This window comes from Xenia sp. Carnegie-2017, unplaced genomic scaffold, assembly GCF_021976095.1.
Source record: "Xenia sp. Carnegie-2017 unplaced genomic scaffold, XeniaSp_v1 HiC_scaffold_14, whole genome shotgun sequence".
Classification (NCBI taxonomy): domain Eukaryota; kingdom Metazoa; phylum Cnidaria; class Anthozoa; order Malacalcyonacea; family Xeniidae; genus Xenia; species Xenia sp. Carnegie-2017.
Window position 1 is genome coordinate 456217 of NW_025813447.1, and position 27287 is coordinate 483503.

The 27287-nt window shown below is 32.9% G+C and overlaps 4 protein-coding genes and 2 long non-coding RNA genes across 8 annotated transcripts; 3 read left to right on the plus strand and 3 right to left on the minus strand.

Moving 5' to 3' along the window:
• The first annotated feature begins 35 nt into the window (after nt 1-35).
• LOC124434031 (laminin subunit beta-1-like) lies at nt 36-17431 on the plus strand. Its single transcript, XM_046983885.1, has 29 exons — nt 36-315; nt 492-554; nt 1139-1244; nt 3322-3632; nt 3822-4061; nt 4212-4342; nt 4423-4549; nt 8473-8593; nt 8664-8852; nt 9502-9681; nt 9773-9879; nt 9952-10164; nt 10251-10409; nt 10485-10727; nt 10835-11027; nt 11099-11257; nt 11832-12098; nt 12203-12324; nt 12433-12670; nt 12866-13065; nt 13619-13715; nt 13783-14013; nt 14548-15258; nt 15344-15492; nt 15664-15896; nt 16092-16233; nt 16384-16560; nt 16639-16795; nt 16867-17431. Exons 3-29 carry the CDS (start codon nt 1199-1201, stop codon nt 17058-17060), a joined length of 5337 nt encoding a protein of 1778 aa, XP_046839841.1. The 5' UTR covers nt 36-315; nt 492-554; nt 1139-1198; the 3' UTR covers nt 17061-17431.
• LOC124434039 (transmembrane protein adipocyte-associated 1-like) lies at nt 17331-22339 on the minus strand. Of its 2 annotated transcripts, XM_046983898.1 has the most exons (12): nt 22329-22339; nt 19866-19875; nt 19312-19608; nt 18953-19085; nt 18789-18878; nt 18644-18713; nt 18502-18581; nt 18318-18431; nt 18151-18226; nt 17978-18080; nt 17782-17862; nt 17331-17693 (listed from the first exon to the last, which is right to left on the minus strand). In XM_046983898.1, exons 3-12 carry the CDS (start codon nt 19449-19451, stop codon nt 17576-17578), a joined length of 1005 nt encoding a protein of 334 aa, XP_046839854.1. In that variant the 5' UTR covers nt 19452-19608; nt 19866-19875; nt 22329-22339; the 3' UTR covers nt 17331-17575. The 2 variants fall into 2 exon arrangements, with proteins under 2 accessions (XP_046839854.1, XP_046839853.1); XM_046983897.1 differs by lacking the exon at nt 22329-22339 and having other exon boundaries at nt 19312-19511; nt 19866-19958.
• LOC124434049 lies at nt 19296-27244 on the plus strand. Of its 2 annotated transcripts, XR_006944692.1 has the most exons (4): nt 19296-19314; nt 22764-22849; nt 22937-23043; nt 27088-27244. It is a non-coding gene; the product is annotated as an uncharacterized LOC124434049 (long non-coding RNA). The 2 variants fall into 2 exon arrangements; XR_006944691.1 differs by lacking the exon at nt 19296-19314 and having other exon boundaries at nt 22733-22849.
• Nucleotides 20218-22547, minus strand: LOC124434038 (transmembrane protein adipocyte-associated 1-like). The gene is made up of 10 exons (XM_046983896.1): nt 22207-22547; nt 21845-21977; nt 21676-21765; nt 21531-21600; nt 21389-21468; nt 21205-21318; nt 21038-21113; nt 20865-20967; nt 20669-20749; nt 20218-20580 (listed from the first exon to the last, which is right to left on the minus strand). Exons 1-10 carry the CDS (start codon nt 22344-22346, stop codon nt 20463-20465), a joined length of 1005 nt encoding a protein of 334 aa, XP_046839852.1. The 5' UTR covers nt 22347-22547; the 3' UTR covers nt 20218-20462.
• On the minus strand, nt 23109-26623 carry LOC124434036 (dol-P-Man:Man(7)GlcNAc(2)-PP-Dol alpha-1,6-mannosyltransferase-like). The gene is made up of 8 exons (XM_046983893.1): nt 26183-26623; nt 25935-26067; nt 25601-25774; nt 25318-25512; nt 25137-25240; nt 24815-25044; nt 24225-24476; nt 23109-23682 (listed from the first exon to the last, which is right to left on the minus strand). The coding sequence occupies exons 1-8, from the start codon at nt 26324-26326 to the stop codon at nt 23457-23459; spliced, it is 1458 nt and encodes a 485-aa protein (XP_046839849.1). The 5' UTR covers nt 26327-26623; the 3' UTR covers nt 23109-23456.
• On the plus strand, nt 24421-26052 carry LOC124434053. Its single transcript, XR_006944695.1, has 2 exons — nt 24421-24854; nt 25124-26052. It is a non-coding gene; the product is annotated as an uncharacterized LOC124434053 (long non-coding RNA).
• Nucleotides 27245-27287: the final 43 nt, after the last annotated feature.

Here is a 27287-nt window from a genome sequence, read left to right on the forward strand (position 1 = left end):
AAGTGGATCTTATTACCTGCCTTGGATTTCATTCTGTCCCCTCTCACACTGCATCAGAAGCGAAGGGAAAATTCCGTTACATCTCTGGATTTTGAATCAAGTTGATCGCTGCTCAAGCAACTATATCTATTTTCTTCACCCACTGTCCTGTCGATCGTGGGAGTCTTTGCATATTGTCATAATTTGTGGACTAGAATACCGTCCCTGAAGGTGTACTGAGCGCAAACCAGACATAGTCATTGATTGGGCTTCTTAATCCCTTGTTTGTGTTGTTGTTACGGACGAGTTGAAATTATCTACATAACATACAAATAGGTATGTAATCATTTACAGTTTGTGCGTATGTGTTGTCCAAATTAAGTCATAGATGAACCTTTTGTGCAATCATCTTTGGTGATTACATTTCTAGCTGATGACATCATTGATAAAAATTATTATTTGGCTTATTCTATTCGTAGTGATCAGTCTGTTTTCGTTTTTGATTTTCTTAGTCGTTGGCTGGTAATCTTTACTCTGGTTTTACTCTTTTATCACCGTAAATCGCCCACTCGAAGGTTTGTATGCATCTTGTTATCCCTGAGAAGTCAAATTATTTGTGATTGCAAATACAACGGATGGCTAATAAACATGAGAATATTTGTTGAATGAAAAACAACTGAAAAATGCCTCCGCTATGTTTGCGAGTTGATTTTCACACGATAGAAAACGCACTCTATTACAATGATACGTGTTCGCCATTCATATAAAATTCTTTACTGTCTGGCATCGTGTTGTTTTACAGTATATCGTTGACACTTCATGTGGTCAGCGCCATATAGTAAACTCTCTTATTGTATACTCAAAGAAGAAATTTTGATGTAATGAGTGTTAAATTATTTTATTGTCACCCAATCCCCTAAACTCCAACTGTTTTTATCCGAATATTTTCGCACGATGAAAACGTGGTTCCTACTCAAGATATCTTGTATAAATATTAACACTCTTGAACAAAACACTACCATCAATACGATTATACCTTATGGAGAATTGTCAGATAATTTAAACACGCATTAGTCGATCTTCTTATACAGCTACGTACGAACGTATTTTATTTGACGATCATAGACATTTTAACTTTTTAATAACAATTTGTTTTTAGTGTTGATTATCACTGATCTGTGATCGAAGTCTACGTTCTTCGTCGTTTTTTCTGTGGATTATGTCGTCTCTACTGTTGGTTTTTGTTGTCTTCCTTTGCCTTCCAGGTATGCGTCATTTTTCTTGTCAAATATCAAGTACATAGTATGTTGTATATTCTACATTTGCGCAATTTTATAAACTCATAAACACCACAGTCATCACTTCTCTAGTTATCTCAGGGCTTGTAGAATATTTATGACAAGTGCGCCTCAACTAACCACGGACATGACCAATAATTCCTGACGAACATTTCAGAGTGTTTTTTTTGTATTTTTTACTTTTTGAGGGATAAATTAGCGGTCGTTTTATTGAGTGTTTTTTGATAGGGAAAACGTATCTAAAAGCGTTTTTCTCCTCGTGGCATTTTGATAAAATCTTTGGCCACTGTAATGATCTTGTAGTGACATATCTATGTCGTTCATGTCCGCCTTTGAAATAATGAATATTTAAGTCACGTGCGCAGCTCATGCAAGTTTTTATAAAAGTTTACCGTCATTTGCATTGTAAAGTTGCATTGTAAAAAAAAACACAATATTATTGTTCAAAACTACTTAGTTGATTGTAGCGTGCGAGGTTCTGTAAGGCCACCCGAAGTTCACGGCATCAGAATAATCATCTTTGATAATCTCTCTATTTGCTGTGAAAAACATCATTATAATCATGACGATAGTACGATGAAGATCGTTATGGATATCATAAATATTTTGTTGCTTCCATTGATAACGTGATGTGCGACAAACATGAAGATTTCATTCTCTTATCTTTGTGTGAACGCAGATGCCGGAGGGAAGACTACTCTGCATGTGTTTCTATAAGCTTGAAAACATGTTTTGTTTGAATAGGTCGTGCTGTCATTACCTTCTACTATTTGTTTTACATGATTTAGGAGATGGTTGTTTTGCCAACATGAGATCTTTTAAATTACCCATTGAATGCACGTTTCCTAGTCATCTTGATGATATGTTTTACCAAGAAGAAAGAATATTCTTATTCTAAAGTTTACGCTACGCGCATTAAAATATTTTCCCACATATTTGAAATATTTTAACTGATACTCGCTATGCAATTGCGTGCTTGGCAGGAAATATGTCACCTTTAAAATCGTCCAACCCTCACCATATGCAAAAAAAACTGTTGCACTAGGAGTGATGTTTCAAATAAATGATAAATTTCTATGTTCACGTGACGATAACGTGGATAATGTACTACAAATGTTTGAATAACCAATGTCTGAGGTGGAATGTGATGATGTATGCCTCGTTTATGGTAATTATTGATCCGGAAAACGAACGGTGACCTGTTGAGAACAGACAGAATCCTGTTGAGAGAACTTGAGAAAATCTTGTGCATGTTCTGTATATTATATAAATGTCTGTCGCCTTTATAATTTATAATTTTAGTCATCAACATTCATTGTGATCATTGCATTCTTGTTGTTTTTTATTTTTTCTGGAGTCATCTTATCTATCCAATGCTCAACCACTGACATTTGAATTCGTTATTTGTTTTTTACGGCAATGGTTTCAGGAAGTGTAAAACATTAGGAAATGAATTTAAAGGATTTATGTATTTCCCAGTTTATTGTCTTTCTTTATCACTGCTTCTGCTTCATCCTTGTGTTTGTGGATGTATCTTTGCTTGAGTTTTTAATTTAATAAATGAAAACGAAATTCAATCTTAGATTACATTTGTAGATAATATAGATTAGATGAGATAAATTCTTTATGGTAGTGCTGCACAGAATTACAAATGTTTTATAATTTTGAAATAAAATTAAAGTGCATAGGGAAATAATTTTGTAATGTAGAGCGCGAGTCTTTTCGTTGAGTATTTTTTGTTTCATAGCGAGAGACAGTAAAGGTTTTGTGCTTTTGAAATGGTAATGACGACGTGGTGTTTCTGACGTGTTTTAGTATTTTGTATTTAAAAGTGATCTGTTGGACTGCAATCTTTTTATTAAGAACCGTTTCCCGTACGACACCTCACTCAAAACAATATTTCCCCGTTTGATGAATTAATATTATGATCATTTTTTTATAAGTTATGATGATCAAATTGACATTTTTGTTGTGAGAGAGTGAAATGTTGCAATAATCTAAATTAAAACGAAACTCTTAAGTAGTTTTTTGTATTTTTACTTAGGTTTGATATCGAGTCAGCTTGACGATATTGAAGAAGATAACTGCATCAGTAATGCGTGTTATCCTTCAACTGGAGATCTTCTTGTTGGTCGTGGTAAAAAGCTTTATGCCAGTTCAATATGTGGTGAAAAAGGCCCACAAAGATACTGCACAATCTCGAAACTTGATGGTCGTTCCTGCACTTATTGCGATTCGAGATCTATTTCACCAAAAATATACCAACACTTACCTGAGTTCATGGAAATTAACTTTAATGAGAAAAAGCAATCTTGGTGGCAGTCTAAAAATGGGCAAGAAAGTGTTTATTTGCAGGTAGAGCATTTGATTTTCTCTCAAAATAATTACTAGTAAAATTTTTCTTATTCATCATTTTGTCCTATTTGATTTTCAATTATTGTTTTGAGTTTTTTCCAATCGGTGATTGTGTGATTATTATTATTATTTTGTCATTTATTATGCGTTTTGAACGTTGAACGTAACTTTATCTGTTTAAATTTTTAGCTGGATTTTGATGCACAATTTCATGTCACGCATGTCATAATGAAATGGAAATCATTTCGTCCAGCTGCCATGTTGATTGAGAAGTCTTTTGATTATGGACGATCGTGGAATGTCTCAAGATACTACGCTAAGAGTTGTCAATTGTCTTTTCCTGGTGTACCGACGAGGCCAACCAGAGACATCTCTATCCCTTATTGCACCCCAAAATACTCTAAACTTGAACCATCTACTGGAGGAGAGGTATGGAAATGCTTATGCAGTTTTAATGATACTTTAACGTTGTTTTGTAGCTCGTCTTGTAGTTTTATTTTTCATTGTCCCATGACATATAGCTGTAGGATTTTATCATTTTGTATATCCCGTTCAAGTTGTCTTTACTCATACCTTAAGGTTGTCTACAAAGCATTGAGAGGTAATGAAAACGCTGCAGATGTTAAAACACAGAATTTATTGCGAGTGACCAACCTCCGTATAAAATTTACCAAACTAAATACTTTGGGAGATGATATTATAGACAACAGGTTTGACATTCAGACCCATTCTTAATCATAAAACACGAAAAATTGTTTTATTAACGCTTTTCCATCGACCACATTGACAGCTTGGAATCGACTTTGAATTACTACTATGCTGTTGATTGGATCACAATTCGTGGCAGTTGTTCGTGTTATGGTCATGCTAGACATTGTCTTCCTGGACCTGGTGAAGATAGTGGTGTGTCAGGAATGGTAATGAACCTTTTGGCAAATGTTGGGATAGGGTTTTACTTGATCCATTGTGATAACTAAGAGTAAAAATTATTAGTGCAGCATCAAAGGAATGTTGGATCGAGAGACCATTGGTATAAACATTTGTGCAGCATTAAGTATATAAGTGTTTAACAGAAGGACACATAAGTATAAACATTAGTGCAGCATTAAGTATATAAGTGTTTAAAAGAAGGACACATAAGTATAACATTAGTGCAGCATTAAGTATATAAGTGTTTAACAGAAGGACACACAAGTATAAACATTAGTGCAGCATTAAGTATATAAGTGTTTAAAAGAAGGACACATAAGTATAAACATTAGTGCAGCATTAAGTATATAAGTGTTTAACAGAAGGACACATAAGTATAAACATTAGTGCAGCATTAAGTATATAAGTTTTTAACAGAAGGACACACAAGTATAAACATTAGTGCAGCATTAAGTATATAAGTGTTTAAAAGAAGGACACATAAGTATAAACATTAGTGCAGCATTAAGTATATAAGTGTTTAAAAGAAGGACACATAAGTATAAACATTAGTGCAGCATTTAAGTGTTTTAAAAGAAGGACACATAAGTATAAACATTAGTGCAGCATTAAGTATATAAGTTTTAACAGAAGGACACATAAGTATAAACATTAGTGCAGCATTAAGTATATAAGTGTTTAAAAGAAGGACACATAAGTATAAACATTAGTGCAGCATTAAGTATATAAGTGTTTAAAAGAAGGACACATAAGTATAAACATTAGTGCAGCATTAAGTATATAAGTGTTTAAAAGAAGGACACATAAGTATAAACATTAGTGCAGCATTAAGTATATAGTGTTTAAAAGAAGGACACATAAGTATAAACATTAGTGCAGCATTAAGTATATAAGTGTTTAAAAGAAGGACACATAAGTATAAACATTAGTGCAGCATTAAGTATATAAGTGTTTAAAAGAAGGACACATAAGTATAAACATTAGTGCAGCATTAAGTATATAAGTGTTTAAAAGAAGGACACATAAGTATAACATTAGTGCAGCATTAAGTATATAAAAGAAGGACACATAAGTATAACATTAGTGCAGCATTAAGTATATAAGTTTTAAAGAAGGACACATAAGTATAAACATTAGTGCAGCATTAAGTATATAAGTTTTTAAAAGAAGGACACATAAGTATAAACATTAGTGCAGCATTAAGTATATAAGTTTTTAAAAGAAGGACACATAAGTATAAACATTAGTGCAGCATTAAGTATATAAGTGTTTAAAAGAAGGACACATAAGTATAAACATTAGTGCAGCATTAAGTATATAAGTGTTTAAAAGAAGGACACATAAGTATAAACATTAGTGCAGCATTAAGTATATAAGTTTTAAAAGAAGGACACATAAGTATAAACATTAGTGCAGCATTAAGTATATAAGTGTTTAAAAGAAGGACACATAAGTATAAACATTAGTGCAGCATTAAGTATATAAGTGTTTAAAAGAAGGACACATAAGTATAAACATTAGTGCAGCATTAAGTATATAAGTTTTAAAGAAGGACACATAAGTATAAACATTAGTGCAGCATTAAGTATATAAGTGTTTAAAAGAAGGACACATAAGTATAAACATTAGTGCAGCATTAAGTATATAAGTGTTTAAAAGAAGGACACATAAGTATAACATTAGTGCAGCATTAAGTATATAAGTTTTAAAAGAAGGACACATAAGTATAAACATTAGTGCAGCATTAAGTATATAAGTTTTAAAAGAAGGACACATAAGTATAAACATTAGTGCAGCATTATATAAGTGTTTAAAAGAAGGACACATAAGTATAACATTAGTGCAGCATTAAGTATATAAGTGTTTAAAAGAAGGACACATAAGTATAAACATTAGTGCAGCAAAGTATATAAGTTTTAAAAGAAGGACACATAAGTATAAACATTAGTGCAGCATTATATATAAGTTTTAAAAGAAGGACACATAAGTATAAACATTAGTGCAGTATATGTTTTAAAAGAAGGACACATAAGTATAAACATTAGTGCAGCATTAAGTATATAAGTTTAAAGAAGGACACATAAGTATAAACATTAGTGCAGCATTAAGTATATAAGTGTTTAAAAGAAGGACACATAAGTATAAACATTAGTGCAGCATTAAGTATATAAGTGTTTAAAAGAAGGACACATAAGTATAAACATTAGTGCAGCATTAGTATATAAGTGTTTAAAAGAAGGACACATAAGTATAAACATTAGTGCAAAGTAAAAGAAGGACATAAGCATTAGTGCAGCATTATAAACATTAGTGCAGCATTTATATAATTAAAAGAAGGACACATAAGTATAAACATTAGTGCAGCATTAAGTATATAAGTTTAAAAGAAGGACACATAAGTATAAACATTAGTGCAGCATTAAGTATATAGTGTTTAAAAGAAGGACACATAAGTATAAACATTAGTGCAGCATTAAGTATATAAGTTTTTAAAAGAAGGACACATAAGTATAACATTAGTGCAGCATTAAGTATATAAGTGTTTAAAAGAAGGACACATAAGTATAAACATTAGTGCAGCATTAAGTATATAAGTGTTTAAAAGAAGGACACATAAGTATAAATTAGTGCAGCATTAAGTATATAAGTGAAAGAAGGACACATAAGTATAAACATTAGTGCAGCATTAAGTATATAAGTGTTTAAAAGAAGGACACATAAGTATAAACATTAGTGCAGCATTAAGTATATAAGTTTTTAAAAGAAGGACACATAAGTATAAACATTAGTGCAGCATTAAGTATATAGTGTTTAAAAGAAGGACACATAAGTATAAACATTAGTGCAGCATTAAGTATATAAGTTTTAAAAGAAGGACACATAAGTATAAATTAGCATTAAGTATATAAGTGTTTAAAAGAAGGACACATAAGTATAAACATTAGTGCAGCATTAAGTATATAAGTTTTTAAAAGAAGGACACATAAGTATAACATTAGTGCAGCATTAAGTATATAAGTGTTTAAAAGAAGGACACATAAGTATAAACATTAGTGCAGCATTAAGTATATAAGTTTTTAAAAGAAGGACACATAAGTATAAACATTAGTGCAGCATTAAGTATATAAGTTTTAAAAGAAGGACACATAAGTATAAACATTAGTGCAGCATTAAGTATATAAGTTTTAAAAGAAGGACACATAAGTATAAACATTAGTGCAGCATTAAGTATATAAGTGTTTAAAAGAAGGACACATAAGTATAAACATTAGTGCAGCATTAAGTATATAAGTGTTTAACAGAAGGACACATAAGTATAAACATTAGTGCAGCATTAAGTATATAAGTGTTTAACAGAAGGACACATAAGTATAACATTAGTGCAGCATTAAGTATATAAGTGTTTAAAAGAAGGACACATAAGTATAACATTAGTGCAGCATTAAGTATATAAGTTTTAAAAGAAGGACACATAAGTATAAACATTAGTGCAGCATTAAGTATATAAGTGTTTAAAAGAAGGACACATAAGTATAACATTAGTGCAGCATTAAGTATATAAGTGTTTAAAAGAAGGACACATAAGTATAACATTAGTGCAGCATTAAGTATATAAGTTTTAAAAGAAGGACACATAAGTATAAACATTAGTGCAGCATTAAGTATATAAGTGTTTAAAAGAAGGACACATAAGTATAAACATTAGTGCAGCATTAAGTATATAAGTGTTTAACAGAAGGACACATAAGTATAACATTAGTGCAGCATTAAGTATATAAGTGTTTAAAAGAAGGACACATAATTAGTGCAGCATTAAGTATATAAGTGTTTAAAAGAAGGACACATAAGTATAAACATTAGTGCAGCATCAATTAAAAGAGTTTAGTTTATCTCAATTGCTTTATTTAAGGTTCATCGTATATGTAACTGTACACACAACACAAAAGGAGTTAATTGTGAGGAATGTAAAGATTTATACAACGATCATCCATGGCGACCAGCTGAACAAGGAAATCCCAACGAATGTAGAAGTAAGATTGTGCCATATTGTAAATATTTGTTTTACTACACTTTCTGTGCTCATCTTCACAACATTTTCAGAATGTGAATGTAACAGCCATGCAGATAAGTGTAAATTTGACGTTGCTGTTTGGGAAGCTTCTGGTCAAACTAGTGGTGGCGTTTGTATTGACTGTAAACATAACACCATTGGTACCAAATGTGAGAAATGTAAACCATTGCATTATAAGGATCCTTCTTTACCCATGAGTGATCCAAATGTTTGCAAAAGTAAGTCATTAAAGAATTAGTAGTTTTCATGATTGTGATTAAAGCATACAACTGCACTTTTAAAATCCTAGTTATCTTTGGGTGAAGTAGTTAATCTATGATGATTATTGATAAATATTGTTAACTGTTGACTACTTTAGTTAGTAATTTAGTTATTGAAGGATTAGTGCTGATAATTATTGATAATAGTTGACTACCTTATAGCGTAATTTAGTTATTGAAGGATAAGTGTTGATAATTATTGGTAATAGTTGATTACCTTATAGCGTAATTTAGTTATTGAAGGATAAGTGTTGATAATTATTGATAATTGTTGACTGCCTTATAGCGTAATTTAGTTATTGAAGGATTAGTGTTGATAATTATTGATAATAGTTGACTACCTTATAGCGTAATTTAGTTATTGAAGGATAAGTGTTGATAATTATTGATAATTGTTGACTGCCTTATAGCGTAATTTAGTTATTGAAGGATTAGTGTTGATAATTATTGATAATAGTAGACTACCTTATAGCGTAATTTAGTTATTGAAGGATAAGTGTTGATAATTATTGATAACTGTGAAAACTATTAACCACAGTGATCGTATTGTACATCAACGTTGGTTAAGAAATGAGATGACAATCTTCAATGTTTTCTTGTATTTTAGCTTGTGACTGCGATCCTTCTGGGTCTGTCGGTCTTGGTGAATGTCAAATGGAGGAAGACCCTGTTCTCAACTTGCGAGCAGGTCAATGTATATGCAAGAGAAATGTCTATGGAGCTCGCTGTGATCGATGTAAGAATGGGTATTTTAATTTGAGAAAAGAGAATCTTGATGGATGTGAAGGTGAGGAAGTCTTTTTTCGTGAAATCTTTATTGTTTCTTTATCCGGAGGTGTTGTTTGTTATTTTTCAACAATCTTTTCATTCTGTTACAGCATGTGCTTGTGACATAAACGGTGCTATTGGTTCAAGTTGTGATACAATCACAGGAAAATGTCAATGTAAAAGATTTGTTGAAGGCGACAAATGTGATAAATGTTTTGTAAGTTTTACATAACAATACATGTCATGTTTTTTTGTACGTAGCGAATTTGTTGTTCATTGTCTTCAATAGGATGAATACTGGGGCCTGGCGTCTTCAACTGGATGCAAACCATGTGATTGTGACCCGGGGGGTGCCTATAGCAACCGATGTGACCCTGTGAGCGGACAGTGCTCTTGTAGACCTGGGATCGAGGGGATGAAATGCGACCGCGTCATTCCTGGGTACTACTACGCACTTTCTGACAACCTTAAATATGAGGCAGAAGATGCGCGAGGGATTGGGGTGAGGGAAGAACTACTTACATTTTCATTTTACTAAAGTCACAAGAAAAGTCACTGTTCGCTGATGTTTATATTTGTTGTTTGTAGTTGACGAAAATAAGACTTCTTGAACGTTTTAACAACACTCCTGTCGTTTGGAGTGATGTTGGTAGTGTGAAGATAACTGAAGGAAATGCAGTAGAGTTCACAGTCACAAATATTCCTGTTACTGGAAACTATAAAATTCTCATGAGATTCCATCCTAGGGTAAAACGAGTTTACGTCATACCCATGTACGTGTGACGTCATTATTGATTACGTAAACACCCTATTGTTGTTTAGACTTTAGCATTTTGGGAGGAAGTAAAGGTTTCCATTACTCGGGCTGATGGTCAAAGGACAGTTAATGGTGTTTGTGGAAATTCTCTATCGTTTAATGGATATTCTGTGTTTATCACGATGCAGTCTTTTCAACAGACAAAACTTCTTGATGATATGGTGTGTTTGGAGAAAGGTGTACATTATTTTCTTCGCGTTGACTTCAATCGTCACCAAGGACGCGATGATCACATAAACTTGGACTCTGTAAGCTCTTAAATTTTAGTGGAAATTCAAATCTTTCGTTAACGAGTGCAGTAAAAGTCGGAATATCTTGTCTGCTTGTACCGTTTTGTATTCTTTGAATTTTTCAGGTTGTTTTGATACCAGATATGAGTTCTGTAGATATATTTCAAGGAGGACGGGGACAGTTAAGGTTTAATGATTTTATAAATTACCGTTGTGAACAATCGAATCTTCTTGCGAGATATCCTCGACTGAAGGTCAACGAAGTGTGTAAAAAGTTACATTTCTCTGGTTCTGCAATCATTTACGATGGAGCCATATGTAAGTAACCTTAAATCACTCTCAACGTCTATTATTTATTACTCAAAATTTATTGTATTTACAATTTTTAGTGTGTGCCTGCAATGAGATTGGCACAGTGAAAAATGTCAGCGGTATTTACACGTGTGACAATGCTGGTGGTCAATGTCCTTGTAGAATCAATGTGATTGGTCGTACTTGCCAGAAATGTGCTCCTGGGACTTATAACTTTGGCCCAAATGGTTGTTCACGTGAGTTGAACCAAAAATATTTTGCCAGCGATATATCATTAAATGATTCTGGTTAATTCCTATCACATAGATCTCCCTCTTTCTTTACATTTCCCTTCTCATAAGCAAAATGGTGATTCGTGCACATATTATTAAACGCTTTAGATAAACGACAATATTTTTCAATTTTATATTTTCAATTAGAGACTTGTTTAGACTTAACTGTTTGTCATCTTCAGTGTGAATGGCTACGTTATTTACAATGTGGGATGTATAATATAGAAATATGAGACAATGTTTCCCACTTCTATTATATATATCCCACATTGTAAATAACGTAATCATCCACACTGAAGATGACTTACAGTTAAGTCTAAACATGTCCGTAATTAAAAAAATAAAATTGAAAAATACTGTCGTTTATCTAAAATGTTTATTAAATATCGTGTTCAAAAGATCATAGGCACTTATTATGCTTGTTAACTGACTCGTTCAATCAGGCCAATGACGACATAAGACTGCCAAAACTTGGTTGCTAAAAACTGAACTATGTGCAATGTACATTATCGTTGATGACATTCAATTGTTCATCCAGCTTGTGAATGCGATCTCCGTGGATCACATGACAATTTATGTGACGTTGTTACTGGTCAATGTAAGTGTAATGGTCTTGGCATTGGTCGAAAGTGTAACGAATGTCCTGACGGAGAATGGGGTTTTCCCACGTGTCGCCCATGTGAATGTAATGGACATGCATCACGTTGTGATCCCGTGACAGGCGTCTGCATCGACTGCGCCCACAATACCGCTGGCGTGAATTGTGAACTTTGTAAGGCAGGATATTATGGCAATGCTACGAAAGGTATCTTACTTTGTTTACTTCATATTTAATTACGTCATGCTTTTTGTCCAACATTACGTTATGTATTCTGTGCAGCATTACGTCATTGGAATCAATTGTTTTAGGTACCTCAACCGACTGCCAAAAATGTCAATGTCCCGGAGGAAGCAGTGAAAATGATTTTAGTCCCACGTGCAGAGTAGATGGAAGTACTATACCTCCATCGTTTATCTGCGATAAATGTGAGGTAAGTTTTCATTTATCCATGTTAAGAAAACTAAAGTCAAGTTTTACTTCTTCAAGTTGAAACTATGTTAAAGTATAAATTGAACAATGTTAACGTTTTGTGTATTAGCCTGGATACGAAGGAAATCAATGTGAGTCATGCAGTGAAGGTTATTATGGTAATCCCCTTCTTCCTGGGGGAAAATGTGAAAAATGCAACTGTAGTGGAAACATCAACGTTACTTTGTCTGGGGGATGTGACAAAAAAACAGGAGAGTGCTTTGGATGTCTTTATAATACCGCTGGCTATTACTGTGACGTGTGTAAGCCAGGTTACTATGGTAATGCAAAGAATCAGACTTGCCAAGGTAAATATTTAGTTATTATAGTTTGCTCCAGTAGCTTGTTGTGACAAAAACGTCGAAATGCTTTTCATTGCAGTCAGAAACTTTTTCTAAAGTTTTTCAATGATTAATTTGTCAGAATATTCTCACGGAGTCAAAATAAGATTGGTTTTCAAAGAGAGATGGTTTGACGTCCTTTATTTTAATTTGATCATTTAGCTTGCAACTGTAGCGAGATTGGAACAGTTTTGAATTCAGGCTCTTGTGATTCTTTCACTGGTCAATGTCAATGTAAGCCAAATGTTGTTGGTTTGTCATGTGATCGTTGTGCGCAAGATTACTGGGACCTAAATAGTGGTACAGGATGTAAAGCATGCAAATGTTGTAAAGATGGTTCAACAACAACTCAATGCGATGAGGTATAAATATGCTTAGTGACGTGTATTAGTGACGTGTATTAGTGACGTGTATTAGTGACGTGTATCAGTGACGTGTATTAATGACGTGTACTAGTGACGTGTTTAGTGACGTGTATTAGTGACGTGTATTGGTGACGTGTATACGGTCTTTTATTTAAACATGACATGTTTTCGAAGTGATTTTAATGAAACAGGTAGAGAGATGTTTCTTAATATATAAATGTTATTTACTGCCTTGGTGGTTCGTACTAAAAAATATTTTCACGAGATCTCAGATCGAGGCCGAAAGCCGAGGGACGCTATTGACGACGAGTGAAAATATTTTTTATTTACGCACCGACCTGAAGGTAAATAACGTTTTTATTTTATGATAAAGTAATTAATTTTGTAAAATGGGCGAGGTGTGCCTTGTTTATGCACAACAAATATCACTTTTGAACTTCGGTGAAGATATCCTAAAAAGCCGCCCATTGCTGCATACAATCAATTGCTGGAAATAAAAAAATATCACTTCGCATGCATAAATAAAAAAATAAATTTTAATATTTTCCAGGTAAGTGGAGCTTGCTCGTGTCGTGGTGATTTCGGAGGTCCCAATTGTTGTCATTGTGAAGATGGTTTCTGGGGTGTACCCCCCGGCCAATGTCAACGTAAGTTACAATATTATATTACGTTATTCAAGATGATTTTTCTGGTTAATGTTAGAAAATTCTTTAGCTTGCAACTGTAATCCCAATGGAGTCACACAGTCACAATGCGATAGAAAAACTGGGAAATGTTATTGTAAACCTGGTATCACGGGACTCAAATGCAATAAATGTGAATTGGAAACAACTCGATTATTTCCGGAATGTAAAGCGTGCCATGATTGTTACTATAGTTGGGATAAAATCATTTCTGAACTCGAAGATTTTGCTCGACGTTTGAATAGAACTATTAGGAAAGATGGTATGTTGAATTACATTATGATAAATATAAAGTTTGTAACGCTACATCTTGTATTGAAATGCGGATAAATAGGATTGTAACAGTACATGGTATGTCATCTGGTGTGTCAGTAGGATTTTAACAGGACATCTTATGTAGAATAGTTGTTGAATAGGATTGTAGCGGTATGTCGTGCGTTATCTGGTGTATGAATAGGATTGTAACTGGATATCTTGTGTAGAATAGTTGATGAATAGGATTGTAGCGGTATGTCGTGCGTTATCTGATGTATGAATAGGATTGTAACTGGATATCTTGTGTACAATAGTTGATGAATAGGATTGTAGCGGTATGTCGTGCGTTATCTGATGTATGAATAGGATTGTAAAGGATAACTTGTGTAGAATAGTTGGTAAATAGGATTGTTACTGTATATCGTGTGTCATCTGACGTATGATAAGGTTGCAAAATGACATCTTGTGTTAGTTGTGTACAATACTTGTTAATATATTAACAACCTTAGTAATGATTATTTAAGTTGACTTTTTCCTGTAGGAGACGATGCTATTGTAAGTGTTGATTATCAGAAGGAAATTGATGCACTTAAAGAAATCTTGCGAAAAATTGAATACATTCTTGGCAACAAAACCACTTTCCTTTCTCATGTTGAAAATGTTCAAAATGAAATGGATGAACATGAAAAGAAAGTCGTGGAAATGATGAAAATTATTGAAGAATTAAAAGAAAACCTGAACGTCACTCGGTTACGTATGAACAATGCAAATATTGAGATAGAGAAACTTTGGAAAAATTATAGAAAATTGAAAGTTTTATTTGACGGTCATTTGGACGAGTTAACGACGACTATTGAAGGACCAAAGGCTGATGATGCATTGAATATTACAAATCATTACTATAGAATATCCAATAAAACACTTGATGACGCTAAAGATGTAAGAAAAATTGTTGACGAGTCAGCAATAAAACGTGAAGAGTTTAAAAGGAAGACGTCTGAATATGAAACAAGAAATAGGAAAATTTTTGAGAAATTAGAAGATTATCGAAGGGAATATGGCGATTTGAATGATATTATTGCTTTGATTAATGCTAAGCTCTGTGGTAGTAACTCAACGTTATGTGGTGGTTGTACAATCATTGGTTGTGATGGTTGTGGTGATAATAAGGGATGCGATGGTGCTGTACCACTTTCTATGGTTGCCTTGGAGAAGGCAAAATTGGCTGAAGATGCATTAAGATTAAAAGAAGGCGAGTAATTTAATATCCTAAGATTGAATTATTGTCGATGAATGACCATGAAAATAAATGGGAATGAATACGTCTTTTTAAACAGAAAAGGCAAACGCAACGCTGGCCGAAGCAATTGAGGCTCAAAGTAAAGTCGACAATGCCATGAACGAAGCTAAAATAGCTCTGGAACTTGCCAAATCTATTGAATTGCAGACTTTCAATAATACTGTCGTCGTGGGCGGTTTAATAGAGGTATTTCTGTTTTATTATTTTTCTTATAACATTTTTTTTTCTAAGGTTTGACTTTTATCTTTGATCACGTATGTTATGTTGGTCTGTAGGTAAGGCCAGTGGGTTTGTATTTTATGGGTAAGTTTGGTTTTGGTCTGAATTAACAATAAAATTTTCTTGGGGTCTTTCTAGGAAATCTACATTTACCTGAACCGTAGTGCAGTCTTGGATACGGACGAGATTCGAAGAATTGGCGAGTTTGTTTTAGGACGAAAATTAAATATATCAGAAGAAGGAATAATCATGCTTGGTGAAAGGATAAAGGAAGCTGTAAGAAAACTTACTGGCATTGATCAAATTCTTGAAGACACAGAAAGAGATTTTGCAATGATTGAAGATCTTAAACAACAGGCAATACAAGCCAAGTAAGTAACTTTCTTTTTATTTAACTATTCCTACCATCAACTTCATTTGAAATCAATTTTCTCTTTGATTTCTACCTTTCCTTCCACAAACTTACTTTAAAATGTGTGTTAAAAAATATTCGCTCTGCATGTATTGTTGCATAAGACCATACTTAAGAGATATTATTTGTAAATTTTTATGTATTTTTGTGCTAGCACATCTGCTACTGTTGCATCGCGAACTGCGCAAAATATAACTAAATGGTTGAAGATGGTCGGCGTTATTCAAAATGGTTGGAAAACATCTTTAAATAAAACAAAAGATAAATTGGATTACATCGACCTTAAATTATTAGAGGTACAAATTTCAAGTGTTTTTTTTTGCAAAAAAATATCATTTTCTTAAATTTTTATTGAATTTAAGACATAGCAAAGAGATTAAATAAATTATTGGTTTGTTTCATATTTGATTGAATAGTACCAGTTCATATGTCTATCTGTTGCATAGATTGAAGGTCTAATAAACAAGACGATGAATAGGTCCTTTGAGTCTGTTCGCATAACGAACGAAGCGAGTAAAAGACTTGGACCTTTGGATATGAAATTCAGTGAAAATGAGAAGTCATTGTTAAACAGTGAAAAAGATATCAATGAGACAGCCAAACTTGCGTCCGACACAAAAACTGTAAGTATTTATAACAAATATTTATGTTGTTGTAAAAGCTAGATTTGAAACAATTGCTGAAGAATTCTTTAACTGTAGAACTCAAATAATGTGAAGATTTTATCGGAGGAAGTAAATGAGCAGTTTAATAAAACTTTGAATGACACTTTAAAGTTTCACAAAAGAGCAAAGAAAGCTTTTGATTCTGCCACGACAATTAAACTGTCACTTATAAACACTCTCCGTCGATTGCAAAGTAAGTTTACTAAATACGTGAAAAAAATTATGCAACGATTTCAATGTTGTTACGGCGTTAATTTTTTGTAGGTTATTACATAGAAAGAAATGACTTGGACGATGTTATAGAAAAATTAAAGATACTGGAGTCGAAAGTGGCAGAGAAGTTTTGTCAGATTAAACTAGACAGTAAGCGACTCTCGGAATGTCAAAACCAAGGACAAGATGTGAGGTCAACGAACACAATTGAAGGTTACTGTGACCAACTTGAGAAGGAAAATTAAAAATATATATTTTGAGAAGAAAAAGGAAATTTAGATAAAGTATGGAGACGGTTTTTTTTAAATTGATACGTAAATTAACGACGTGTCTCCATCAATACGTTTGAATTGGGGGGTATTTTACCATCAAGGTAAAACGTTAATCTATATTCTGTTACATTATGTTTATATTAGTACAGAAGACGTTTTGTTTTCATGAAAAAAATGGTATGTATATTTAAAAAATTGGTTTGCTAGCTATACTTCACCTCTCAACTGAGTACACAAACATCATTAATGTTGAAGAGTGAAGATGTTTTATTATTTTCCTATCATTTGTAACAGCTTTTTATACTTTATCATAAAGTGAAGAATTAATATATACAATGTTTTCATCATTGCTCACACTACTGATATTTAAACATAAAACTAAATTAAAAAGTTGTTTTGCAAAGGCCTTCAGAAGAATGGTGTGCCATTCGTCTATCTCCAAAAGCCTATGTCAAATATGTAGATGGTAAAAATTTGAAATTTTATTATCATGAAATAATTTTGGCAAAATCTGCACTCCTTTCAGAACTACTTGAAGGGTCTTCAGACATAATAGAGTAACTTGCATATCTTGAATTTATATTTGTTTCAGGAAACTTTAATAAACTAAACAACCGAACAAAAAAGATGTATTGATTCTTTTTCCAATAACATGTTTACTAGCATTCAGCTATCTCTCTCATGATCAACTTACCTGAAACTGTTTTGTAAAAAGACGAAATATATAAATGGAGCAAAGAGGGAGTAAAATATTAAAACAGCAACGTTAAGGATACTAAAATGAAGCAACAAGAAAATCAATAAATATGTCTTTCATAAAAATTCACTTTTTGTATTTTGACAATAGAATACACATCTGGTTTGGTGGAGATTGTTACTAAAATACTCACCAAAGTCCCAATGTGATCCTATGGTACACCATTAAGCTACCAATGGCCTCTGCAAGATTGACAACACACAATATGGCTGCATAGTAATAAAATGCTCTGTTTGCTGAAAAAGAGAGAAAGACATGAATGTAAATTTTATTTTAACAAACAAATTAACTTCTAATCTCACTTACAAGGTCGACAAAGAAAACCTAACTTTTCTGGACAGCAACACTTTGTTTGTGAAAGTATAACTAGAGAACTATAAACCTATAGAGAATTTGAAAATAATATGATTTTGTTATGCATTGAGAATATTGTGCAAAAGGAAAAATGCATTAGCAATGGATTTTTGTATTACCACAACAAACATACAGGATGTGACAAACCAGAAGATCATTCCACCGTGATCAAACATTGTGTATTTATCTTTGAATATTTCATCACGATTTGATTTGAACACCTCAAGTGATAACTAAATTGTACGAAGTTAAAATTAATTTCTTGATATAGTGCAGTTATGCGACAATTTAGTATTGCTATACCTGAATGGTTGTATAAACAAGTGCTAAGTAAAAAGACAAAGATAATACTCGTTTGCCAACACCATCCCCTTCATTGTTTCCTGAGGATAATAACACTTAATTACTATGTTATGTTTTTCTCATTGACTTTGATAGAACATACCAAATAAAGCAAAACCAATGACACTTATCTCAACAGCAAGTGCCAGAAAACGTAGAAGAAGCCATAAGCCCTGTATGACAGAATACATAATTATACTGAGTGAATGAGTATGTCATTACCATACATACATCATTTGCATCATTACCTCATTTATGGCATTTCTGTATTGAGCATTTGGTTGGACAATGCTGGCTATGAAACCTCTCATGATATTTACACAACATACAAAACATACCTTTCCAACAAAGAGCAAATTAATGCATTAAATTCATCTCATCCATAAAAATCCCTGATAGTTGCAAAACATACCAGTACAAAGAGAGTCTTGACAACAGGATATTTTCGGTTTGGAAGCAGTCTGAAGAGTAGACGCAAATTATAGGCCAGGAATAGTAAGCATACAGCGTTTGGTACCACCAATGCAATGTTCCAATATGAAATACTACAAAGGAAGAGGAGCCATGGCTTTGTAAAGGTATTTGCTATTGTGAATCGCATTGAATGTCAAAAGAAATCATTGTACTACATTATATGTCAGCAAGAAACAAACCAGAAACCCTTATGGCTTCTAACCAATGAAACGTGCAGTCATATTGAGAGCTCTTTACATATACGCAGATACCTTCTCCAAGATCAATACGACGAAATACAAAAAAAAAACTTCTTACCTGGTATGTCCTATAGACTTTTCTAGCATGACTCGACACACGCCATATTTTAATCCTTTCACCAATTTTGAAGCATTTTTAGTCGCACTAAATCTGGAGAGTAAATTCTGCTCCATGGTAACAATACCACTGCCCACCATGGGAATTTTTTTTTCGTTTGGTGATGCACCTCAAATCAAATTCAGTCAATTTTTGTCTCACTAGAATTAAAAAAGTTACTATGTCCTACATTTTTATTTATTTATTTATTGTGTCAGTACAATTTGTACATTTTTCTAAAGCATTTGTCGACGAAGGCTCACGACCACGTGTGAACCTCATGATACACTGCTGACTTAAAAAACCGTTAGTATTGTTTCGTTTTCAATTATTTTCTTACAAAACCTTCAACGCGAAATGTCAACAATATTTGAACCGTTTCAAGTAAATTTTTAGAGTATTATGAAGAAGTTGCAGCGTCTCTGCTCATTTCAAGAAATCTTAGGAAAATAGCCCGTACTTCTGAGTAAAGAGACATACTGAAATACTCAGCTGTTTTTGTAAAAAATACTTACGCTCTGCGTTCTTGTGTGATGGACAAAAGATGGCTTCGACAACGACGACTACGGTGGCCCACAAGGGAGACGACTCCTTTATACAAAACTCATGTGCAGTCTTCACTTATTTGTAACCTGATCCATGGAAATAGACCTTCGTAGAAATAGACCTTCTTCGTAGAAATGGACCTTCTCCGTGGAAATATGGAAGGATATTTTAATATCAAGGTAAAACGTTAATCTATATTCTGTTACATTATGTTTATATTAGTACAGAAAACGTTTTGTTTTCATGAAAAAAATGGTATGTATATTTAAAAAAATTGTTTGCTAGCTATACTTCACCTCTCAACTGAGTACACAAACATCATTAATGTTGAAGACTGAAGATGTTTTATTATTTTCCTATCATTTGTAACAGCTTTTTATACTTTATCATAAAGTGAAGAATTAATATATACAATGTTTTCATCATTGCTCACACTACTGATATTTAAACATAAAACTAAATTAAAAAGTTGTTTTGCGAAGGCCTTCAGAAGAATGGTGTGCCATTCGTCTATCTCCAAAAGCCTATGTCAAATATGTGGATTGTAAAAATTTGAAATTTTATTATCAACAAATAAATTTGCCAAAATCTGCACTCCCTTCAAAACTACTTGAAGGGTCTTCAGGCATAATAGAGTAACTTGCAGATCTTGAATTTATATTTGGTTCAGGAAACTTTAATAAACTAAACAACCAAACAAAAAAGATGTATTGATTCTTTCTCCAATAACATATTTACTAGCATTCAGCTATCTCTCTCATAATCAACTTACCTGAAACTGTTTTGTAAAAAGACGAAATATGTAAATGGAGCAAAGAAGGAGTAAAATATTAAAACAGCAACGTTAAGGATACTAAAATGAAGCAACAAGAAAATCAATAAATATGTCTTTCATAAAAATTCACTTTCTGTATTTTGACAATAGAATACACATCTGGTTTGGTGGAGATTGTTACTAAAATACTCACCAAAGTCCCAATGTGACCCTATTGTACACCATTGAGCTACCAATGGCCTCTGCAAGATTGACAACACACAATATGGCTGCATAGTAATAAAATGCTCTGTTTGCTGAGAAAGAGAGAGAGAGACGAATGTAAATTTTATTTTAACAAACAAATTAACTTCTAATCTCACTTACAAGGTCGAGAAAGAAAACTTAACTTTTTTGGACAGCAACACTTTGTTTGAGAAAGTATAACTAGAGAACTATAAACCTATAGAGAATTTGAAAATAATATGATTTTGCTATGCATTAAGAATATTGTGCAAGAGAAAAAATGCATTAGCAATGGATTTTGGTATTACCACAACGAACATACAGGATGTGACAAACCAGAAGATCATTCCACCGTGATCAAACATTGTGTATTTATTTTTGAATATTTCGTCACGATTTGATTTGGACATCTCAAGTAATGACTAAATTGTATGAAATTAAAATGAATTTCTTGATATAGTGCAGTTATGCGACAATTTTGTATTGCTATACCTGAATGGTTGTATAAACAAGTGCAAACAAAAAAGACAAAGATAATACTCGTTTGCCAACACCATCCCCTTCATTGTTTCCTGAGGATAATAACACTTAATTACTATGTTATGTTTTTCTCATTGACTTTGATAGAACATACCAAATAAAGCAAAACCAATGACACTTATCTCAACAGCAAGTGCCAGAAAACGTAGGAGAAGCCATAAGCCCTGTATGAAAGGATACATAATTATACTGAGTGAATGAGTATGTCATTACCATGCATACATCATTTGCATCATTACCTCATTTATGGTATTTCTGTATTGAGCATTTGGTTGGACAATGCTGGCTATGAAACCTCTCATGATATTTACACAACATACAAGACATACCTTTCCAACAAAGAGCAAATTAATGCCTTAAATTCATCTCATCTTATCCTTAAAAATCCCTGATAGTTGCAAAACATACCAGTACAAAGAGAGTCTTGACAACAGGATATTTTCGGTTTGGAAGCAGTCTGAAGAGTAGACCCAAATTATAGGCCAGGAATACTAAACATACAGCGTTTGGTACCACCAATGCAATGTTCCAATATGAAATACTACAAAGGAAGAGGAGCCATGGCTTTGTAAAGGTATTTGCTATTGTGAATCGCATTGAATGTCAAAAGAAATCATTGTACTACATTATATGTCAGCAAGAAACAAACCAGAAACCCTTACGGCTTCTAACCAATGAAACGTGCAGTCATATTGAGAGCTCTTTACATATACGCAGATAATACCTTCTCCAAGATCAATACGACGAAATACAAAAAAAAAACTTCTTACCTGGTATGTCCTATAGACTTTTCTAGCATGACTCGACACACGCCATATTTTAATCCTTTCACCAATTTTGAAGCATTTTTACTCGCACTAAATCTGGAGAGTAAATTGTGCTCCATGTCAACAATACCACTGCCCACCATGGGAATTTCTTTTTTTTCGTTTGTTGATGCACCTCAAATCAAATTCAGTCAATTTTTGTCTGACTAGAATTAAAAAAGTTACTATGTCCTACATTTTTATTTATTTATTTATTGTGTCAGTACAATTTGTACATTTTTCTAAAAGCATTAGTCGACGAAGGGTCACGAGCACGTGTAAACCTCATGATACACTGCTGACTGACTTAAAAAATCTGTTAGTATTGTTTCGTTTTTAATTATTTTCTTACAAAAACCTTCAACGCGAAATGTCAACAATATTTGAACGTTTCAAGTAAATTTTTAAAATATGAAGAAGTTGCAGCGTCTCTGCTCATTTCAAGAAATCTTAGAAAAATAGTTCTGTACTTCTGAGTGATGAGACACACTGAAATGCTTAGATGTTTTTGTAAAAAATAGGTACGCTCTGCGTTCTTGTGATGGACAAAAGATGGCTTCGACAAAGACGACTCTTGATTTCTACGCGTTAATTTGAGCTATCTAGTGTATGTAAAACTTAATTGAAAAGAAAAATATATATTAAAAATCGTCGTTCACCATTGCTGAATAAATATTTAATTTATTTTTTGTAGATATGTGGACACAAAATGCCAGTTCAGAAAGTCAAAAGATGGTGTTGGTGTTTATTTTGTTGATTTTGGTGTTGATGTCATTGCACCTAATTGTGTATGGAAGAACGGTCAGTCTATTCCATCTTCACTCTTTATCATAGCTAAGTTGACATTAACATTTTACTTTCAAAAATGACTTGTTTACTTGTACTTTTAATGAAAAAATGGGATTTACTGAGTTACTTTCCATACATAACAAGTGGCCTTGAGTTACAAAGTCACTCAAGGAATGAAATCACAAAACAATAAAATAATTTGAAGAAGAATTGTTCTACTTGTGCATAATACAGAAAAATGTGCTAAATATCTGAAATTTGGTATGGCCACTTAAACCAAAGTTAGTAATTACAAATAATTATAAAGCACATAACCAGATATTTTATGCATTTTTTTACATTCTTACCAACTTTAATGATATTTTAGAGTAGCATGATTTCTTCAATGCTACTACAATATTTAGGAGCAACCATTAATATTTATTTTATGGTTCAAATCTCCTTTTTAAGATACACAATTTTGGGATAAATTTTACAAATTTTATATAAGGAAATGTTTGATCAAAATGCAGAGTCAATCCATCAAATCCATAAATTTCTTGCAAACTTTCAAATAATTCATTACTATACGAGCATGGTCCTTCCAAAATGAGATAGGAAAATTGTTTTAATTTATCCACATCATCATATTTGATGTCTTTCTTTGAGTAACTAAGAAGTTTAAATGAAAAATTCTTGTAATAAATAAAATGACATCAAGATATATATATGTCATACATAAAAGATAAAAGTTTCTCCGGATTTTAAATGATTTTTATTGAGGTTTCGACTCTTTGCTTCGAGCCTTCATCAGAATGAGACGCTCTAAACGTCTCCAAGCTAAAAGCATGTGTAAATAAATAATATCCTCATTCTGATGAAGGTTCGAAGCAACGAGTCGAAAGCTCAATAAAAATCATTTAAAATTCGGAGAAACTTTTATCTTTTATGTATTAAATGCCTGGATTACCAATTTTCAAACTTATATATATACATATCAAATGACATGATATATGCATAGAATTACATCATACCTAGGGGAAATTCAACACATGTCAATAACATTGAATGGTAAAATACTTTACATAAGATAACTCTAATCTTCTATATATTCAGAATGCATAAATATGACTCAAGATAGAAACTTGAAATGAAACTTCAAATGTTTGAAATGAAAAATTGCATCAGTATTTATGAAGCTGGAGAGCATTTACCTTACATATGGATGTACTTGCCCAAATCTTGTCACACCTGTTTGTGCAGCAAGATTGCAAATATGTAAAGATTGAGGAGATGAATTTCTCTTAATTACTTGATGGTGAAACGTATTTAATGCTGAACCACCAGGATAGTTGAGACTTGATATATACATCAACATGGTTGTCATGGTAACATTACTGATTAATCCACCAATAACAAGAGTTGCTATTATTGAGCGAAGTCTCCATTTCCAGATATTCATGTATCTAGGAAATAAAAATTGAAAAACTGCTAAAGAAACATTTGAAAAAATGCTCCTTAAAGATTGATGTCTCAATTAAAGATAAAAATACATCAAGCCCTCACTCGCAAGGACAGCACTAGAACGCTAAATGAGGGGGTGTATATCCATATGTTCACTTGTGGGCGAGTGATTTCTTTTGAAAGTGATTTGGTTTTCTAAAGAAGTCACTGGGGCAAACTAAATATATGAATATTCACCCCCTCCCCAATTAGAGTTCTAGCGCCGTCCCTGCTCACTTGGGCTATTTATTGAAGAGCAATCAAGAGAAGATGCACGTTCATCTATTTCATTTGTGCTTACATAAAGTTTAGTCCAACTGCAGCAACAACGTTTAGAAGAGGTAAAATATAAAAAATAAATCTCAGTTCTTTGTGCGGAAGAAAAGAAAACAGTAAAATATACACAATTGATATCCCGAATATAGTTCTTGGTCTTTTATCAATCCACAAGCCATAAAAGATGAGAATTATAGTGAGCAATAACAATGATCTTGGTATTGCAGAATAAAAGTACCAAAGGAATGGTGATGTCTGTTTAAATTTAAGAAAATTTACATTTTAACAATAACTAAAAAGGTGGAGGATGTTAAAAAATATTTAATCTATTTAGTGCGGAAGGATACGCCCCAATTTGAACTCTGGTTTTGAACTGTGTTGAAGAAGAAAACTTCAGCCTCGGGCCAACAAAATCTTCCCCAAAAGTAGGAGTCAATGGAAACAGTTAAACCTGACATTGTTGTAAATTAAGAAATCATATAAAAAATTGTTAATTGGTGAAATGATTTTGCAATGCAAAAGACATACCAAGTGCCGCTATGCCACTCAAGACAATATGGACAAATGACCTAGCTAACGAAATTCTTTGTTCATATAATTCCAACAGCATTATCAAACCCATTACTATGGCCAGCTCAGCACGAAACAGTATAATTCCAAAACCAGATAACCATATGAAAAATGGATGATTTCCAGTAAACCAACAATAAAAGGCACAAAGTGCTGTAAAAAATAGGAAGAAACATTTTTAAAACTTATAAATATTAGAAATAAATTTTACAAAGATTGTTGATATGTTGCTTGATCTTACCAAAATTTAAAGCAAATGTGTTTGGTAAAGTTCGGGACATGTAAAACACCAAATGAAACTGACTTATGGTCAAAATTGCAAGAAAGTTGGAAGTAGTAGAGCCAAACTTTCTACCAACACCTCTTCGAAAAAGGGAAAATGATGCAGATGAACAAACACCAAGAACAGACCGGACTGCAATAACCAAAAGAAAATAGGATTATTATAAAATTGAAAACTCTTCCTGCTGTAAGAAAATTGACATGGATCGCAAGTAATATTCCCTGCAATGGATTTTGAATGAATAAATAACTTGAGCCAATGTACAAAGGGAGAAAAAAACACAAATACATACCTATAATTTGGGAATACATTTTTGATGCATTGACTACTTTTAATATGTTTATAAAAGGATAGCTGAGGATAGCTAGGGATAATGGACCAATAAAAGTCCTTGGTACAACTCCTGGAAACTCCACGTGATCATACTGTCAGAAAAAAACAAAGTCAGTTGATTATTTTTTAACTATAATGTTGCAGTGGGGGTACCAACTGTTGACAACGCATAACAGTACTTACTACAAGACCACAAGTTTAGTTTACCTTCGAAATGTTGAAACCATGATACAAAATGTCATGAGTTGCTTGAATGTTGAAACTTTCCTCAACCTTGGTGTAAGGACAAAATAAAATGTTCGACAATACTATCAATAACGTGCCCAAATCAAGTGCCAGGGATAAATCCATTTTGTCTGGCTCTACTATTTTAGAGAGAAAAGTTGAATCTTTATCACTCCATGTTGGTCAACTTTGGTGGTTCACCGGATTTTCACGAACTGGTAGCGAAGCGATAACGAAGAACTTCGGAAAATACCGTTTACACGTAACATGGGGGATTCACGTTCACTCAAACATATTATTGATATCATTAATAAATATTATGTTTTCGAAGCTAGTAACTTGCTGATGTTTGTATTTTGTATTTTGTACTAGAGGCACATTGTAAACTTTGTTTGCAGTCTCAGCTCATGGCAGTGTGACTGAGACACTGTAACTTCGTTAGAAATTGTGGGGTGCCCAAGGGAAAGTTTCCTTTGGTGGTGCCCTATGACGTAATGATTTTTAATATCCGCGTCTGCAAGGTATTAAGTACTTTAAAGTAATGCTGAAACTTTAATGAATAAACTTTTATCACAAACAATATGTTAGAAGTGAAAGTATTGAAGTTGTTTTTTTCTGCAAATGTACTTTGCTAATCAGGGATGGTGCCATGAAATTGAACTGTGGCCAGCTACAACTTATATTTACTAAATTTATTGCATCTTACTTAGCTTCATGTTAAGCTAAAATATATGAATGACAACAAAAACTTTGTCTTAGGGAAAAAACATGCTAGCGCTAGCTGAGTGGCTTTCTCCCCCGTCTGAGTACTTAGTACTAACACTCAAATCCTTGTGCTGTTTCTTGGCTATGAAACATCATAGTAACAATGATTGTTCAAATTTTAGGTCATCTCTCGAATTTGGGAGCCCAGTTAAGGTTTGTGCCCAATGCAAAATACACTGTGTCCTCTCTTAGTTGCCACAGTTACTGGTAAGTATTGTATCTTTAGATTGTAGTAAATGACAAAATATTTAGTGAGTGTGCTCTTGCAAATAAACACAAGGAAGATATTAAAAAAAAAAGATGCCATAGTGCGTTAATGATC